Here is an 18,796-nt window from a genome sequence, read left to right on the forward strand (position 1 = left end):
CATGTGCAACATTCATATGGAACAACAGTATTTTTTGGCAGCAGTATGTTTTGGGCCAAAAACAAAATAATAGTGAATGAATGAATGGTGGAGTGGATGATAAGGGAACTGTGTGAAGTATATATTATAGGCTACATTCCAGTGAGTGCATGGTGTAGTCAATTCAGTGCTCAGTCAATTCTTATATTTTAAACCTTTTTTATTAAATAAATTCAACACAATTTCAATAGTAACCTTTAAAAAAAAAAAGATGAAATAACATGTCAAAGCCCTGAGCAAAGTTGCTCTTTCCCTTTACAATGAAAGAATCGTGCACTCGCTGGACCAATGTGTTGATCCAATCCTTGAGAATCCTAAACCATTCATAAATTACAGTATATAAGACAAAAGTCAAACCATGGGTTCTTGATAAGTGCCATTGTACATGCTGTGTACATTTGTTGCTCGCTGTCAGAATTCCTAAGCACAGGTGTCGAGAGTCCAAACGATACCAGTGTGTCAGTTTCCCAGACAATCTAGACAGTAAAATTCTTAGTGTTAATTTACCTCCGAAGAGTGTACAAATGGAACAAAACTTCCATTTGTACACAAGGGTATACGGGTTGCATACGGGTCCATTTGGTTCCATTTGTACAATAGGGTATACAGGTCCACAAGGGTCCATTTAGTTCCATTTGTACACTCTTCAGAATGAAATGAACACTAAGATATATATTATTACTGTGTATCTTTTCATGAAGCACCAGAGCAAAACGTTTCGGGAAGACCAAAACCTGTCACACGCAGAGCGCAGACCACATGCGGACCTGGGTCAGACCTGACACATGCAGGCTCCCGTTTCATCGGTTTGTGCCTTGAGCTCTCGTGTGCTCCTCTCACGAGCTCTTCTTGTTCTGCAGGCTCAGGGCGCTGTCCACGCAGTATGGGATGATGCTGACGGTGACCAGGGGCACGGTGGCACTCTTGCAGAAGGACAGCAGGTAGTAGAGGGCAGCGGTGTGCGTGGGTGGCTTGAAGGAGTCAAACAGGTGCAGCAGGAGCAGGGTGCTGATGACACACACGGCCTTGACCAGGGTGCTGTTGCTTTTCTTGGTCTCGGTGTAGAGTGGAGAGTGCAGACCCAAGCCCAGGCCAAACAGGGTCCCCATGTTGCGCAGCAGGCTGGCGAAGGGGGTGCTGTCCATGTGGACCCACTCTGCCTTTATGCACCACTTCTGGGCTTTCTCCAGTGTCCACAGCAGGTCCACACCCAGAGACTTGAGCAGCAGGTAGAAGCCAACAGCGAAGGAGGTCAGGAAGAGGGTGACATAGAAGTAATTCTTCATGCTGGCACTGTAGATCCACTGGATTCTGCTGAAGGCCTCGGCCACAATCATACCTGAGATAGAATGAATCACATCAGAACACATGAGCATCATGTGACAACTGCCAAACAGTAGAAGAGAATATTAAACAACTTAGACAAGGCTTCAGAAAATGTATTTCGTCTCACTGCAGACAACTGAAAAAACAACAACATTCTGCACAGAATCATGATACGGGTCAGGATATCGCGAGAAGGGTTTCAGGCCACCCAATTGATGATTGTTACTGGACTGACCTGTGATGACACCAGCTATGACCTGATGGGGGAAGTGAGCGGCAATGAAGACCCTGGAGAGACACACGCACACCTGGACACCCCAAAACACTGACCACAGAATGGGCTTCAGATACCTGCCGAGATACAGACCCAATGAGTGGCAAAATCATTTTCTCAACAAAACAAAAACAATACAGTGTAAAACCTCTCATGGCTTGTTAGCAACAGTCAAAAATGTAACCATCAGATGTCATAACAATGCTATATCACTGTTATCATCTAAATTCTTATGCATATGCAGGGTTAGATTGGTAAACAAAAATATAAAAAAATAGAGGGGGGCATTTATATATTTTTTCGTATGACAAATAGTGTAAATTGCCTATAAGCAATTTGTTTTACCATGTGACATGTTGGGAGCTTGTACTAGATATGATATTTTGTCTATATTTGAATAAAGACAATTGGGCAATTTCCTCAAAATAGAGAGGTCCGGGTTAACGTGGTTAACATTTTTAATTAAATTGTGATAATGTCAAACATATCAGACAGTGTACATTTCTCAAAAGGAAATGCATGTATTCAATATAGCCTGACCAGAGGCATGGATCCCCCCCTCAGCAAATCCAACCCAGATCCAACTCTGACAGTATGACACAACATGTATAACGCTGCAACAACACCCCACATTCACAAGGTATGTCAATAATCAACCACTGTGCTGAACAGATAGGACGTCTGGGCTGATAAGCACTCGGAAAGGAAAATGGTAAACAACGCTAACGTCATGGAGGGGAGATAGTAGGAGTTTGAAGAGTGCAGCTCCGTAGAACTGCCAGAGCTGGTTCTGGAACTCACCAGCTGTTGTCTGTGGATTTTTTGTTGGAATATTTCTTCTTGCTGGTCAAAATGGCCAGTATGGCGGTCACCAATGTGTAATAGACACCTGCAGCTCCCATTGCGTGGCCGGATGGGCTGCCTGCAGAAACAGACATGGGTAGATGGCTAAGTAGTTGGAATTGTTGATTTCTCTTCTTTTTGTTTAGGCATGGCACTCAACTCAAACCTTATTTTTGCCACGGTAGATATTTAAGAAAAGACAATTATATCAACAACCATTTTGAAGACTGCTTTAAGAATTATGCTATTTGGACACTAGTTAACTTAAGCAAGTACAGTAAACCAGGACTAAAGAGCAAAAAGTGCATGTGTGAATGACAGTTCTTACCTGGTCCAGTTTCGCATGTCATAGGGTACTGTTCAATATGAGGAGCAGTGGTGTTGGCATAGTACGGTGAATCATGCACCCACCAGTAAGGTCTCTCCCCAAATAGAATCCTAAAGAGATTAACAGGAGTATATAGTGACTAAACTGCACCCTTCAGTGCCTAACAGTTTCAATAACAAGCCATAGTTTTCATGAATGATGGCCCTTAACGATCATGCACCCATGGACCCCCAAATAGTAGGCTGACAACAATAATGCCCAACAATAATGACATGCCCAAAATAGGGACACCAGGTTGAAAGTTGTGAAACTGGCACAACAATGTGTGTGTTTATTTATTTATTTATTTTGCAATTGCCCCCCCTGGTGGGCCCCACTTTGGAAACCGGTGACCTAACAGTATACGATAATTTCTGCAGCATTGTTCAGCTAAACATAATACAAATATGAATAGACTCGGGGAGAAAGAAGTGATTACTTTGACTCACCATTTGAATACCAAGTTAAGCCAGTCGCCGATCACAGCCACCCAGATGAGCTTGATGCCCACTGTCGAGCGCAGATGGAACCAAAGGGGAAAGAAGATAAAGAAGGTGTTCCTGAGGTCTGCTGCCCATGACACCCAGAGGAACAGGCCCTGGGCGTCTTTGTAGTTGGTCTGCAGGTAGTGTGTAGTGCTCACCCCAAAGCCCTGCAGGGCATCCATTATAGTGTTAATCATCTTAGCACCGCTCCCGGTGGGAACTCTCAGTGGCGTGTCAAGGGAGAAAGAGTAGACAGAACTGTCACGATGCGGGAGATAACCCAGAGGCTTTTTATACTGGAGGGACCCATCACCCAAACGCATGCACAACTGATCTTTGGACCTTGCACATGTGTAATAAAACACAGGGAGACTGGGGAGTTTGGGATGTTGCGTGCTGTCACTGAGAGACAGATCTCACGAACACGTGAAAAAAATAGCAGGAAGAAAATTTCAAATGCCCCCAAAGGAAGTCTACTGATGATTGATAAAGGTCCAAGTTAATCCGACCACATGGGCCTACAGTTTACAGTATAACTGGGCCATAGCTGAGTGGTTAGTGAACCCGCCTAGGGAGCCAGAGGCCCTGGTTGCCGCAGGTTCGATTCCCGGCCACGCCAGCATATGTGTCGATGAAATGAAATTTGTCCCTGAGCAAGACTCTTAACCCCTAATTGCTCACAGGTTCTCATTGGAAACAAGACCGCAAGGACTTTCATGAACGACCTGTTAAAAGGAATTATCCTATCCTACAAGATCACTAAGGGCTGTTCTTTGTCTCTTACGAACGGAAAAGTACTGTAATTTATCTAAGACAACATTACTAGCTAGCTTTTTGTAATCAACATTGTCCCTACACTGTTAGGCATACACCTGGAAATGGTCAAGTTTAAAACTCACAATAATGATTTTCTTCTTCTTCTTTTTTCTTTCTTTTACTATTCTCTTCTTTTATATAACCTTTATTTAACCAGGCAATCCTTAAGAACATCTTCTTTACAATGGTGGCCTGGCAAAAGGCAAAGCCTCTTGAGGGAAGGGGGTAGCCTAAGTAGCTGAAATAAATGAAATGTTTAAAGTTAAAATGCTTTGGCCTTACATACTGTACAGTAACAGCTAGCATTACATGTGACATCAAGTATTACATAAATGACAGAGATACATGACTTGTATCTCTGCAAACCTTTAGACGTTTGGTGAAATAGTGAAACCAATCACAGTCAACTGGTATACTGAACAGATCAGTTACATAATTTATTGTTGATGATTTGGGGGAAGAACAAAAAAAAGACATCTCTTGCCAGTGAATGTCCTGCAGTAATCTATTTTCTGGATTATGTAAAAGGGTCAATGATTAAATGATTGGCTAGGGTTTGAGAACAAGATATGCTAGCTGGTCATAAAGGAAAAATGGACGTAAAGGTTAGACCTACATGACCTCATGTTTTTTGTTGTCTTGAGGAGACTGGCCTCTTTAATAGTATGTAAAGTGTTATCTCATAGCAGGTCAAAAGGCCAGGTGAGAAAACGGAAACAGTCGCTCTCAGTGTAGTAAACTGGTCAGATAGAGGCCCCTAACTGGAATGATGCATTTCATCCACTTTGGACCCAAAGTGATGTTCACTTGGTTTTCGTTGACAAATGAACGATTTCTAAAATTTTACATTCTATGAGGGGCAATTGCTTGATCAGCAGAAGGGGCCCCAGGGGTGTAAAGGTTAGGGAACCAGTCTACACTGTAATGAAGGCAAACAAATTCACCAGCCTTGAGTAAAGTCCAGTGGGGATCACACACACACACACACACACACACACACAATACTGTACACACCAAAGCGGGGCCTGCCAAACACTTTCTAAAAAGCATGTTGGTTTGACAGCCGTTCACTGCAGAAAATACCAGCTAAACACTCACTTGGCTGATTCTCGTCCTCCAGGCACAGTGCAGTGTTCTCAGGGAGACCAATATCATGGATCTTCTCCACAGTTGGGGGATTGAACTGGCAGTCCACCTGCAGACTAAGTATGGCCAGTATGAGAGCTTGTTTAGCCTGGCGTCCACAGTGGCTGATCTGCACACTACGTTCTTCTGCTTCTTTCCCATCTGGTTCCACTTGCATAGAGCTGTAGCGCTGAGGCTTATCTGGGTGGCTGTCATTGGAGACTGGCTCAACTTGGTTCTGAAATGGTAAACGTTTGTCTTTTCTTCTTGCTGTGTGCATTTTGCGATTTGACGGATGCTAAATGAACTTTATGGACAATTTCTTTTTCATTGTCATGGCAATTCTATGATATCTGAAACACATTAAAACAGGCGTCTCCAACGCCACTTACCTGGGGGTCGCTGATAATCTTGTCTTCTCACAAGTGTGAGAAGTATTTAAAAAAATATATATTCTAGTCCTTGTTGTTATTTTGGTTGACCAACCATGTGGTCCCTTAAGAGTCTCCCTCTTACTAAGGGTGGTGAGTGACGTTTCAGTTGAGTCGCGCAAGTTCTGAAGTTTATTACACACATAGAGAATATATACAGTATTGGACACATGACGTGACCAGAAGATATGAGACAAGGAAAAGAACAGAACGAGTAAGAACAAAACATGCATCTCGTATCATTGTGTACAGACGTCAGTCTATCTGATAAAGTAGTTGATGGTCAAGGGTATCAATTAGGCTTATGCAGATGACGAGGGTGATTCAACATGTATGTACTGGGTCAAGCAGATAAAGGTCATAAATAGCAGTCTTTCTTTCGACTTCCAAAGGTGGTTAGCTGCTAGACAAGTAGAACGTACACAGTGGAAAACAGCATATCATTGGGTGCTGAATCATTTGCACACTAAAGTGATTTTTTAAATTATTATTATTATTTTCATGTGGGAATTGTTGGAATACTAAAAAGATAAAAGCGTTTGAGACCCCTGCATTAAAAAAGTGAGAATCTTTTTGTTGTTTTTAAAATGTCCCCTGAAGTTCCTTCTTTCCATGGTAGGGTTCTTTTTGGGGAGAGGCCGTATTGGTGGGTTCAAGAGACCCAGTTCTACAAACCAGCACAAGCCCCTGCACTGCAGCAGTTTCCCATCACATGTGAAACTGGACCAGGTATAGCTCTGTGTAGATCTGTGGTGAATTACTTTTTTAACAGTGTCAAAATGAAATAATTCACAATGAGGTTACCTAAAAAAGTATGAAGAATCGCAAGTACGATCAGCATTCTTTTAGTGAATAAACTGAAATATGATAAATACCATGCAGGTCATAAAGGCTTGTACCCTTTGAGCATTGTATTGATTTCATGAAGTGGGTAAACTAAACACATGTACAGTCCTACAGATATCTTTGAGGAAGAATTCGGTTTGGACAGCACAGTATCTCATGTTTGCTTTTGTATGTCGATATGGTGATGATTGCACCTACTCTGGTCTGTGTGTGTTTGTATTTGCGTTGGTGATTGCGTATGCATGCTTGTTTTGAGTGTTACTGACGTTTCTATCTGTTCAGTACTGAACCTAGAAATGTTCTATCCTATGAAGTTTTTTTCTTTTTCATTTTCTTTTTCATAGGGGGACCTGGATAATGTTTTGTTTGCTTGCCCAAAACTTTGGATCTTGTCCTAGAATGACGTATAATGGCACTTTTATCAAGGCTTTCTACTGTAGAATCCATTTCTGTTATTTTTTAATTTCTCATCAAATTGTGAATCTTATTTTGTGAATCTACCTGTATAGGCAATATATTACATCAAATCACAACGTGTTGTGAGCTTGTGGATCAGCTATTTTCACTATGTTTGCGCAACACTACCGTATAACAAAGTATGAAATAGGGCTTTAAGAGGTTAAGTGCTTAATTGAGAGATGATCATTGCAGGAAGCCCTTCGGGCCATGCCATGGGTGCTGCTGGGGTGTGGTATGTAATGGTGACAGCTCTCCTCCTCCTGGCAGCAGAGAAACGGTGCCCACCTCTCCTCTACAGGTTGGTCTACACTGCAGCAATAATATTTGTTTGAAAAGTGACTCCAACTGTTTCATGTTTCATACTTTCTTATTGAAGTTTTGTGGTAGGATTCTAATGTTTGACCCTCACACATCTCAATTTAAAGATCTCAATTGTGGCAGGATGGCAGTGTTGATACTCTTGAAATGTAAAGAACACCATGCATTAAAGTTTATGTATGGTGTTCTTTACATGTCAATAAACCATGAAAAGCATTCTCTGGACAGGGTGTCAATTTTGTGGCGTACTGTTAAAAGAACTCCTCACTACTTTTGTAGGCTATTAGCATGGTTCATTGACAAAGTTCCATTTGTTTTTAGTTTACTGCTAACTGGCATCTGACATGGTCTCACCTACATTAGAGCAAGTTGAGAGGGGTTGTAAGTAAGTAGGAGCAATGTGGCCCAAAGGGCAGGAGCCTATCTCCTGTTACTGTAGCATGAGCACAAGTACACCTCCTGGATATTATGCTACTATGTTGCAGGGACATTCCTCCCAATACAACCCTTGATGCTGAGTGCCAAGCAGGGACGCATTGGGTACAAGTTGTATAGTCGTCGTTATGACCCGGCCGGGGATTGAACCCTGACCTCCTAATCTGAGTGCGGACACTCTAACCACAAGGCCAGTGAGTTGGTCAGAGAGGGAGTGCATTACGTAATCTCTTTTTCAAGTAATTATTTTGGTACCCATTCTAATTTCCATACAGTCCAACAGAGGATTCTGATCCAATATGAAAATACTGAATACTGAACTTGTTTAATTCTGGGGCTCTGACAGGTGGGTCTGGGACCATTGCTGCTTCTGTGGTGGGGTTGGGTTATCTATTATTCCTGGTTACCTCTCTCTCTCTCTCTCTCTCAGGTTCTTGCAGGCAGGCCTGTGGATGCTGATGGGCCTGATAGAGATCCTAGTCTGCATGTCCAGGGTCTACATGGCTGCCCACTTCCCCCACCAAGTCATTGCTGGAGTCATCACAGGTCAGCCCACCTGGAGAGATTGACTGACAACTGAACCTGTGTTTATTTGGCTGCAATTTCTTGGCTATATCTGCTAGTCCCCATACTGAGTTAAGGGACTTAAAAGAGGGATATGTTGTAATCTCCTGCTGTGATGTACAGTACTACAACATTATGCACCAAATAGCATATAAAGTAGCTCCTAATTTTTAGACAGGCTGGCAACTGCAATTTTAAGGTGACGTCATGAAGAAAACAATACTTAAGTCCAGGCCAATTAAGCACTTTCAACCTGCCAAAACTTCTCTTCAGCTTTGTTTGATTTCTGCCAGGTAAGTTGTGTGGTTATGGCCACTGCTTAACGGTCCGTCATCACTTCTATGACAGGTATAATAGTGGCAGAGGTTATATCCAGGGTGGAGTGGATCTACAGTGCCAGCATGAAGAATTACTCCTATGTCACCCTCTTCCTGACCTCCTTCGCTGTTGGCTTCTACCTGCTGCTCAAGGCTCTGGGTGTGGACCTGCTGTGGACGATGGAGAAAGCCCAGAAGTGGTGCGTAAGGGCAGAGTGGGTCCACATGGACAGCACCCCCTTTGCCAGCCTGCTGCGCAACATGGGGACCCTGATTGGTCTGGGCTTGGGTTTGCACTCTACACTCTACACAGAGTCTAAGAGCAGCAGCAGCAGCAGAGCTTTCAGGGTGGGCTGTATAGTTGTCTCACTACTGCTGCTGCAGCTGCTGGATGGGATGACATTTTCCTCCAAAGACAAGGTGCTGTTCCATGGACTGTCCTTCATTAAGAGCGCTGTTGCGCTTTTTATCCCGACTGCTTTGGTGCCTGGGGCTCTGTGCTGGATCTTCCCAGGAAAGAAAAGCAACAAGAACTTGTGAGTCAGGTCTGTATTGAAAATGCATTTATGGGATGATACAATTCAATGTATTCTACTAGAGTGTAGATGAATCAGTTTCTCCTGAATATGAGTAAATTGGTGCTAGCTCTGCCATTTATGAAGTAAGAACAAAATGGCACTGTGACTATGATCAACGGGATGAGCTGAATCTTTGGATGTGTTTTTCTGTTAGACCCAAACATTGTATGGGTAGAAACGAAAATAGTCATTTATTGTAGTGTGACTGCAAACTTGGCAAATGGACACTTGTAATGTGATGCTGTATTTACTGTTCAATTTTTGCTACAGTATATATTTTTGTGAAAATGTCTAGGCCTATGTAAATGGTGTATTTATATAGTGCCTTCATCCAAGGCGCTTTGTAATGTGCATTCCATTTACCCATGCACACCGATGGTGGAGACAACCATGCAAGGGACCAGCCTGCTCATCGGGAGCAGTTAGGGGTCAAGTGCCTTGCTCAAGTACACTTTGACACAAAGCCTGAAGGAGCCGAGGATTGAACAGGGAACCAAGATGGCCTCTCTATCTCCTGGGCCAGTGCTGCCAGTGTAGTTTAAATGAACCTAATAGCATAACACATTTTCTATTGGATGCCATTGTATTGATAGATGAAGCACTTTTTTTATATAAAAAAAAAGAACATTTTAATAAAACCTTGTATTGACATTGGTTTTTGGTATTGAATGCTGTCTCTGGTTCCAGCAAATGTGGTTTTCTCAGAATGTCTCAAAATGATACTGATTAATTATCTGGTAGGAACACCAATTAAATATTAACCAGAGCACGCTCCATCCACTCCATGGCTTCACATAGCGACACTCTCTCTTTCAACACAGCCTCTGAGCTTGAACGGGCAGTAGGGCAAGCTGTAGGGCAATGCAACTGAACTCAATTTAATAACCAAATATATAATTCCACTTCTTTGTAAAGTTAGAACAAATAAGCTGAAAGATAGACAGGTAGACAGTCAGTTTGCGCGTTCACTTGAAAATCTGGCCCTAGTCAGATATCGTTGCTGTCAGGCAGAAACCTCTCATCTCCATTTAACATAAATTAATACCCTATAGTTCGTCATACATTTGTCACACAAAACAACGCTTCACATTGCAACGTTTTTTGATCTTGTAGATCTGCGATTTGCGCAATTTTTGAATTTGAATTCTGAAAAGTAACAGTTTTGGACATATGAGGTATTCAAAATCCTCCTGGTGACATAATAGCCATGGCCTTGTGATATTTCCAACCAGCAAATCCCAAGTCTCCTTTTTGACTGTCTTATCTTCAAATGCCCTCATAACTTGTTTTCCAGTGCTTATGTCACAAGAGCTATATGGTGTCCCAGTACAGTGCTGCTGTACGAGGGTAGGTTCCACTAAGCATGAGTGCATACTGTATGCGCGAGTGCTGAATCACTCTAGGGAGGGATTCCATTCTATAGACACCTGAGCAGCATTCTGTCACTGCGTGAACAGAGTGACGAAGGGGTGTGCCATCGATCTTCACTGGCCCAATCCAGAAGCTGCCTCTCACATCAGATGGCTGCTGACTACGTCAGGAAGGTTGAGCAACATTACAATGTCTACATTCCAGTCGGCAAATTACAACACTGTGAACTCAAGCCTGTTCTTTACATACTGACGTATAAGATTTTTAACCAAAACATCCTGTTAGATAAAATTGGAAACATCACTAGTGTACTAAGTGTACTTAGTAAATCAACTCCACAAATTAAATATAGAGAGACAATTATAACTGAGCCATAGCTGAAGTTAAAGAATAATTAAACACTTCATATTACATGTTACTGTATGCCTTATACAGTAGGCCTATAGTATTCATAAAACTAACATATCACATTGCCAGTGCTGCCATCTATACAGTAGGTCAAAATGTTCAACCTGCTGCACCGCTCTTGTCCTGTTTATGATGTCAGACTAGTCTTGGAGACCGACATCAACTGTATACTGAGACTCTTTTGTCACTCTGTGTTAGCTAGATCAGTGGTCACTGGTTCTCAAACTGGGGTCTGGGGATTTTATTTTAATTTAATTTAAATCAGCCTATCACGAAAGGCATGTCCCCTGACAGGCACAGGCTCAAATCATGTCTTTTATCAAAAAATCTGATCTGCAGGCTCAAACATGTAAATTCTATCAATGTGGAAGAGTATAGCTGATACCTAGAGATCAACAAAGTAGGTTGGTCTATACAAATATACTATAGCTATGGTTTGTGAGTTACATATAACCTTATATTGCTATACTGGCATCTTAGAAAGAGGCAAATTGGCCATATGTCATATAGGTGTTGTGCTCCACCTCAGCAATCCCAGGGGTCTAGCGCATCGTTTAACAGGGATAGACTCCCGCGCTCTGGCTGATACAGACAATAAGCCTCTCCGACCTACTACTCCTATGTCAGTCATACACCTTGAATATAAAAATAAAACAAACATACAGGACTAATGATAGCCCTACGAGAAAATTAACAAACACATTAACATGCAGAACCATTCAAACTCTTATCAAAAAGTGTTTATTCAATAAATTCAATCACTTAAAACATAAGAGATGCTTTGGTGAATAATGACAAGTTTTCTTTGAGAACTAAGAAGCCAGTGAAGCTAAAACCATCACTTCGTACTTCTAAAAACATTACATTGACTTTCTAAAATAAATAACTATTCTGCCTGATCTACATCCAGCATAAAAATTAAGAGCTACTTATTTATTATGACTATAAAACTGCAATTACATTACTAAAAAGAGCTTTCTTGTTACTTGGCCTATGAATGACACTACGTCTCTCAAGGCCAAAAGTAACAGCACATTCACTGAAGCAGTGGGTGTAAAAACCACACTTGACATAGTCTTGAACTTTGTCAAAAACGTAAACATTAATGAAACAGTTTCACAGAAGAGCCATGGATGGAGAAGATGTTTTTAATTAGACTTTAAAAAATACATAGCGTGTTTTTCCCCTCCTTCTCGAAGACCTCACGAGGTCTCTGTTCACCGACAGGTTTCAAAAGGGTTTAAAATAAGGACAATATTATTTAAAGTAATACTGTGACAAAACTCTTGAGTTTGTGTGATTAAACTTGCATTCACAGAAAACAGGCACCTATATCACTAATTTGAAGAAGAAACAGATGCAATTTGCACTGTGAATATTTGCCAGGATTTTAAATACAGTGGATAAGTTAAGTGGCTTATTCTGGTTGATGTGACATAAAATTCTAGAGCAACCCTACCTAGACAGTGTGTACAGCTCGCTGTTCCACAGACTTGAATGCTTGCTATGGCAATCCCTGCTTACCTGTCTCGGCATTGTTCAGTCTTGTTGATGTGCAAGTACTTGTCAGGTGGATTCCTATACTGAATGACAGAGGTGTGTGCCTGTCGAAGCTGGACAAAGGTACAAAAGGATAAATGCTCTACACACTAGCACACTCCTGATAGGAGTTTATTGCTTATAGTGTGAGAATACGAAAAGCATATTGAATTACCTTTGTGCATGAAATGTGCTTTACAAATCAACTTGCCTTGTAATTACAGAGTTGTCTTTGCTCTGGAAAAATGTATTCAAGTAAAATATGTGATAAAATATCAGCTCCTTTGGCATTAATTTGCAAATTTGCTAACCTTTTCTGTGAGTTCAAATAAGTTGATAAAAGTGTGATTATTTTCTGTGAACACAATTTTCAGTGGTCTCGGGAGTTTTGCTACAACATTACCATACAATATTTTACAATTAAAACGAACGAACAAAAAGTATGCGTAAGCCTTCAAAGGAGGCTAATGGTTTAGTACGGGGCTGGACTGATTGTGTATGAGTGGGTGAAATGGCGTCTGGTGCTATGCCTTCATACCAGGGGTTGGGCTAGTTCGACTAGCATGGTAGGGAACAGAGGCAGGTGTTTGAAAGTGATGCAAGATGGACAGCGGTTGGACATACATCAGTATAGTGCGTCCGTATTGCTGCTTCTGGGCCTTTTGATCTTCTCAATGTTCTTCAGGATCATGTCGTGTAACGTTACCTGTGTTGGATCAGATATTGGGTTAGAAAGGGTTTTTCCAAGACAACATTATGAAGACAATGTACAGTAAACATATTATAGATAGACGTACATATTGGTTTCTGAGCTCAGAAACTATGATCTTCAGACTGATGTATTCCTTCTCATCGATCTCTGTTACTGTACGCCTGTAGTCCTCCTGAGGAAAAGAAAACGTCAGTGTATCATTCCATCGTGCTTTCTATATTTCCACTGAAGACATTACTTATCATGCTATGCTATACACCGGACGACACATAAATTCTGTTTTAAGCACACAAGATTTGTAAAATTGCATTCACTCACCACATGTGGGTACTTTGCAATTTTAGACACCAGTTTTGCCCGTGTGATGTAGTATCTGGAATTAAAGAAGAGAAGAGTAATAATCAAAATCACCAGATGATGCCAATTAAAAGTACATACATTTGGCACTCGCATCTTGACTGTAGCACTCACAACTGTTCATCTGCTAGTGTTTAATCAGTACAAGCTGCAGCTTCAACAGAAAGCCAATAACCAGAACATTTATACAAGATCTGTATTCATATCTAGATACAGATATGCTTGCTTAGACAACTATATACCTTGATATCTGGTCCAGGTAAGATGCAGCCTCCCCCTCCACTGTTCTGAGTTCAGCTACCGTCTCCTCTTGGATTGACACGCCAAAGTTATTCCCGTCCTCTATCCTGGGGATTAACAGCTGGACCCACATTTTAACCTGCAGAATAAAGCAGATGCTGACGGTAACACCATACTGTACCTCGTCCGATGCCAGGTAAGATATAATACAATCACAGCAGCAATAGTAAGGTATTAAAACCAACAGGGCAGTGAAGAATCTAAGTCAGTGGTTCCCAACCCTTCCTGGATAGTTTCTTACACATCACATCAGTCTTAATAAGTGGGTAAGACTTATAAAATTGTGTCTCCTCAGGAAATAAGGCCTATATTTCATTTGATTTTTGTTGTCAAAGTATGATTTTACACCATTATTTGTTAATTGATTTCACTGACTCTATGTTTAAAAAAAAATGGGTTATAGGCTACTGTACATACAAACCTTTTTAACAGTGCCAACTTATCAACACTTTTGAGATTTTAGATTTTATGCAGGTAAATGTGAGAGCAATGAACAGGTAGAGAGAAACAGAACGTACTGTGTTGCATTTCTCTATGAGTGTTCTGATCTCTGGTTTGACCTTTTCGATCAGGTCGACAAGCTTAGCGTTGCTCTTCATCATCCCACCGGGCATGACGAAGACCTTGGTGCCAGTCACTGGGTGGAACAAAGTGGAGTAGAAAGGATTGAGTTTCAAACACAAGGGACAATTGTTGTACTTTAAAGGTGTTTTACGAGATTAAAAAGAATATGTGAATAAGAAATGATGTGGACCTGGACTTTAATATTCATTTGTATGACATTGAACCTTCAATTTGATTTAAAACATTGGACATGCCATTTTAAATCAGTAGTTAAAACTTTGGATGGACTTGAAAGTGGCAGCCACAAAGTGTTTGCTAATGTTGAGGAGTCCCATGCAGATGGCGAATGGAACTCATATTGAAAAACACAATGGCCCTCATTTATCAACGCAGCGTATAAACCGCCTTATATTTTTCCATATATTCGGCCGTACACCAACGTCGAAGTCACATTTATCAACGCATCCTACACAGCTGATCCGAGCGTACACTTGGTCCCAGCGTTGATAAATGTGACGGCTGAAACCGAGCGTCATTTAAATAACACGCCCTTAAATATTCTCAAAACCGCCCCGATTTTACGACATGAAGACGAACCAGAATACGACCAAAGACATGAAAAGCCAATAAGAAACGGTTTGCCCTGCTCGCCTCGCCTCGCACACACGCACACGCCTCTCTCTCGCTCGCTCTCTCTCGCTCTCTCTCTCTCACTCTCTCTCTCACTCACACACACACACACACACACATGCGCCCGCCCAACTTCGTCTTTCCGTAGCGTAGCGGTACATGAGACTCGGGCGGAATGCAGTGATTCCGTGCCACCACGTTAATATTGGAGCGTCGGGTTTATATCCTTAACCCAGCCAGGTTGTGTAGCCTACATAACTCTCTATGACATAACTCCATAACATAGGACAAGCTACTGTAAGTTTGTAGACCTCACTGTCCATGAAAAGGTGGCCGGGAGTCCCGACCGCGGGACTCCCGGCGCAAAAGCGCTCGTATATTTTTGAAAATAGCAGATCTACAAGCTCACAACGCGTCGCAATGCAACGCTGGCTTGTGAGCTTGTAGATCTGCTATTTTCAATACAGACAGATCTACAATCTTATCTGAATGACTGTTAAAGCAGTTTGTTTAAATTACTTTATAAAATGATATATTTTCACAGCGAAAATATTAGTGTAGATATACACATTTAGGAGTGGATTATGTGTCCAGATGCTTGTCAGACAGTCAGACAATGGTGCTCCGCAGGTCTAGAATGGAATAAACGGGTGCAGCCAACGTCAACAACTGGTCTCGACCAGACGTGAGATCTCAGCGTACCGTAGGATAAAGCCCACGTCAGGATATATTGATAAATGCCAAAAAGTGCGGTGAAAACGCCGTACGCCCATTATTTGGGCTGCACCGCGTTGATAAATGAGGGCCAATGTCTTCCTTTGGGTGTAGATGTCAGTGGCAGTAGTCATTAATCCTCCATTCTGAGTCTCATGCGAAATCCACACATTCATTCCGTCTTTGGTGTCCAGAGTTGAATGCCTGTTCTGTTCAGCCTAACTGCACTAGCTAGATGACCTATGATGGATCCTAAGGATTTGTTGATTTCACTATACAAGTCTTATACTCACCCTTATCCTCCCCAGTTCCATCCTCAAGCTTCCTCTTTTTGGCATTTTGCTGTGAACACATTAAACCAAACTTAATTAGGCTACAAGTGACATGACAACTCTAAATCTATTCATGGTGCAAAGCACCATCTAGTAAAAATTAAGTTTCAGTTTTTCAACCGAGCCTCACCGCTTCCAATCCATCGTGCAGGTTTGAGAGCAAAATGGGGTCGGGCACTGTTAGGTTTATCTCTGAGTGGATTTCTTTCAGTTCAGAGATGTTTATACAGGGATCCTGAAAGACAAAAAGGAAACATAGGCTTCTAGATCTGGTTCTATTTTATCTTGGTCGAACACATTGTTGACCTTCAAATAGAGGTAGGTTGGTATACTTCATTTATTGCATGAGTTGTCTATAGCCGTTTCCCTATATTGTCAAGCACATTTTAAGTAACCTTTTGAAATGTCACAAAACGAAAAAGATGTGAATTAGGCAAATTTCCATCCTATACTGTTATTCGAATATTAGGAGTAGGGTCATCGAGCTAAGCAGTAGGTGGGGCTAACTCTCGAGTCAGTTGAGATATATATTATTTCACTCAACAATATTGATGCTTATTTTACAAGTTCTGCTGACTTTTGCCCACTTGAGCACATGACTGACCAAAATCATTTTCAAATATTCTACTGTTATTAAGAACGATTAATCAAAGAGAGAACTTATTCGGCAAGTGTTTCCAGCTCACATAAACACATTTTTACGCAAAATTCTAAAAGAAAAAAGAAAAACATTCCGCATTTTGCCATTATGAAACACGGCTTTTGTGTCACATACTTTAAGGAAGTGATCCAGTTCCAATAACTTCTTTGGGAAAAAATTTGCAACAAGGTCCTCCGCCTGGAAGAGAGGGAAGCTTTTGGTCAGGTCTTGCTTGCAAAACATGACAGTTTATTAAAGCCAACTTTGTAACTACGTTCATAATCCACTTTTAATTGGAATTGATTGACACTCACTTCTCCTGTGATCCGTTCCCTGAAAGCATCCACCTGTTAAGACAAAAATGAGGACAAAACGTCTGAAAGCTTTCGACAGAGCAAGTGACTGTGTGCACTTACATGGTAGGTAAACATAAAAAGCCACCCATGCAGAAAGCCTATTCAGTTTCAAGGGTGATGTAACTGATATTTTTGGTTAAAACTATAAGTTTGTTGACAGGTTAAATCTCAATTTTCCTAATAGTAATCATTGCTATGTTTGTTCTCTCTAACACATTAGTAAACAAAAAATATATTTACAGGTGGGTTATCAATTTCCTCCAATCAGGAGAGAGAACCCCATAAAGATCATTCATCAGTTTGTGTTCCAGTTTTGTTCATTTATTTGTTTCATCACTTACAATTTCACTTGGTTATCCTGTATGAGTTCTCTTTCCTGATTGATTGGATGAAATTGATATTCTGACCTGAAAATGTATTTTCTGTTTACTGGAGAGTCCATGGATATCCATGTTAATGAACAAAGCTCTATAGCAGAGATTGCTATGGGAATATAGTTATGCAACACTCATTTTAACCACAGTAAAATGCTGTTGTTAATTTATCAATTTGCAACTGGGTGTGCAGTTGGTTCCATTTGTACACTGAGCTAACTTTGCACTGAGGATTTTACAGTGAAGACGATGGCAAGCTGTATCAATGATGTCATATAGGTCATTATACCCTAATGCAACATGTTTAAAACATGATAGCTAAGGCCGGTTGTACACAGAACGGTTATAGGTTAGCTTACAGGACGAGGCCTTGTATTTAGCCGGCAAACGGTTGGCTTAGAAAGCTGCGTGTATTTATGCAAGTGGCACGCTGTCACTCATTCAACCATCACTGTGAATAATGGTGATCGATAGGTTTGTTTTGAGGAGTGCAGAACAAATCCACATATCTCCTGTTTTATCCCCGCCAGGTGGGTAGGCTGGTCCCAGGCCTCATGTGAGCTTCCATTCACCACACTATAGTAGCATTAGCCTGGATAGCAACAACATGCTGCACTACTACTGTAACGTTTACATGACGAGCCCAGCGGTAAACTTTTTACCTTGGTTTTGATTTCATTGTCCACTTTAAGGAGTGAAGACATCTTATACTTGATCAAAGACAGAAAGATTGTCCTAACAACAACAGCATTAAATTCCACTGTGTGAACAGACGTGTGGCTTTTCTACTTCTGTTCTGTCAGCCTAGCAGCCACACTGTGTGTGTGAGCTTAGAGATGGCGTCATCACCGCGCGCGACAGAATGACAGTTGAGCATGCGCGGGGAGAGCGAAGAAATTGTTCTTGAAAGTGTTCCTCATAATTACATTATTATTATGAAGCAGCATTATTTCTGTTTTTACATAATATACAATCTACAAGCTCAGATGTGAGCTTTGAGCTATTTTTGCAATTTGTGAACATTTTTGAACGTTTTTTAATATTTTCTTTTATTCAAAACAGGTGCTACTTAGGACCGTTGAGTGATTTCCAACGAGCGCTTCCAAACTCCAGGGACGTGCACAGATAGACTCTAGGTCGTGCTAGAGCACCTGCCCTTTGCCCTCTTGACCAGAAGTGCCCTTTTGAAAAAAAGGGGGAAAAAGTTTTTTTTTTCCAGTTTACAGCAGGGGTCTTCAACAGGGGGTCTCTGTCCGCCAAATCTTTATGTGATATG

At 41.3% G+C, this 18,796-nt stretch overlaps 3 protein-coding genes across 3 annotated transcripts; 1 reads left to right on the forward strand and 2 right to left on the reverse strand.

Annotated features, from left to right (window-relative positions):
* Positions 1-875: 875 nt before the first annotated feature.
* On the reverse strand, positions 876-3,531 carry g6pc1a.2 (glucose-6-phosphatase catalytic subunit 1a, tandem duplicate 2; the record flags this gene model as incomplete). The annotated part of the gene is made up of 5 exons (XM_084078287.1): positions 876-1,378; positions 1,601-1,716; positions 2,441-2,561; positions 2,811-2,920; positions 3,299-3,531. 5 exons carry the CDS (start codon positions 3,529-3,531, stop codon positions 876-878), a joined length of 1,083 nt encoding a protein of 360 aa, XP_083934413.1.
* A 1,772-nt stretch (positions 3,532-5,303) lies between these two features.
* g6pc1a.1 (glucose-6-phosphatase catalytic subunit 1a, tandem duplicate 1) lies at positions 5,304-9,185 on the forward strand (the record flags this gene model as incomplete). Its single annotated transcript, XM_084078288.1, has 5 exons — positions 5,304-5,521; positions 6,326-6,435; positions 7,204-7,309; positions 8,195-8,310; positions 8,677-9,185. 5 exons carry the CDS (start codon positions 5,304-5,306, stop codon positions 9,183-9,185), a joined length of 1,059 nt encoding a protein of 352 aa, XP_083934414.1.
* Positions 9,186-11,726: 2,541 nt separating this feature from the next.
* Positions 11,727-18,324, reverse strand: psme3 (proteasome activator subunit 3). Its single transcript, XM_084078871.1, has 10 exons — positions 18,183-18,324; positions 17,105-17,137; positions 16,926-16,988; positions 16,281-16,385; positions 16,112-16,160; positions 14,429-14,547; positions 13,853-13,989; positions 13,572-13,626; positions 13,339-13,425; positions 11,727-13,247 (listed from the first exon to the last, which is right to left on the reverse strand). Exons 1-10 carry the CDS (start codon positions 18,222-18,224, stop codon positions 13,167-13,169), a joined length of 771 nt encoding a protein of 256 aa, XP_083934997.1. The 5' UTR covers positions 18,225-18,324; the 3' UTR covers positions 11,727-13,166.
* Between the last annotated feature and the right edge of the window lie 472 nt (positions 18,325-18,796).

Source organism: Gymnoscopelus microlampas, assembly GCF_963454915.1.
Source record: "Gymnoscopelus microlampas genome assembly, chromosome: 14".
Taxonomy (NCBI): Eukaryota; Metazoa; Chordata; class Actinopteri; order Myctophiformes; family Myctophidae; genus Gymnoscopelus; species Gymnoscopelus microlampas.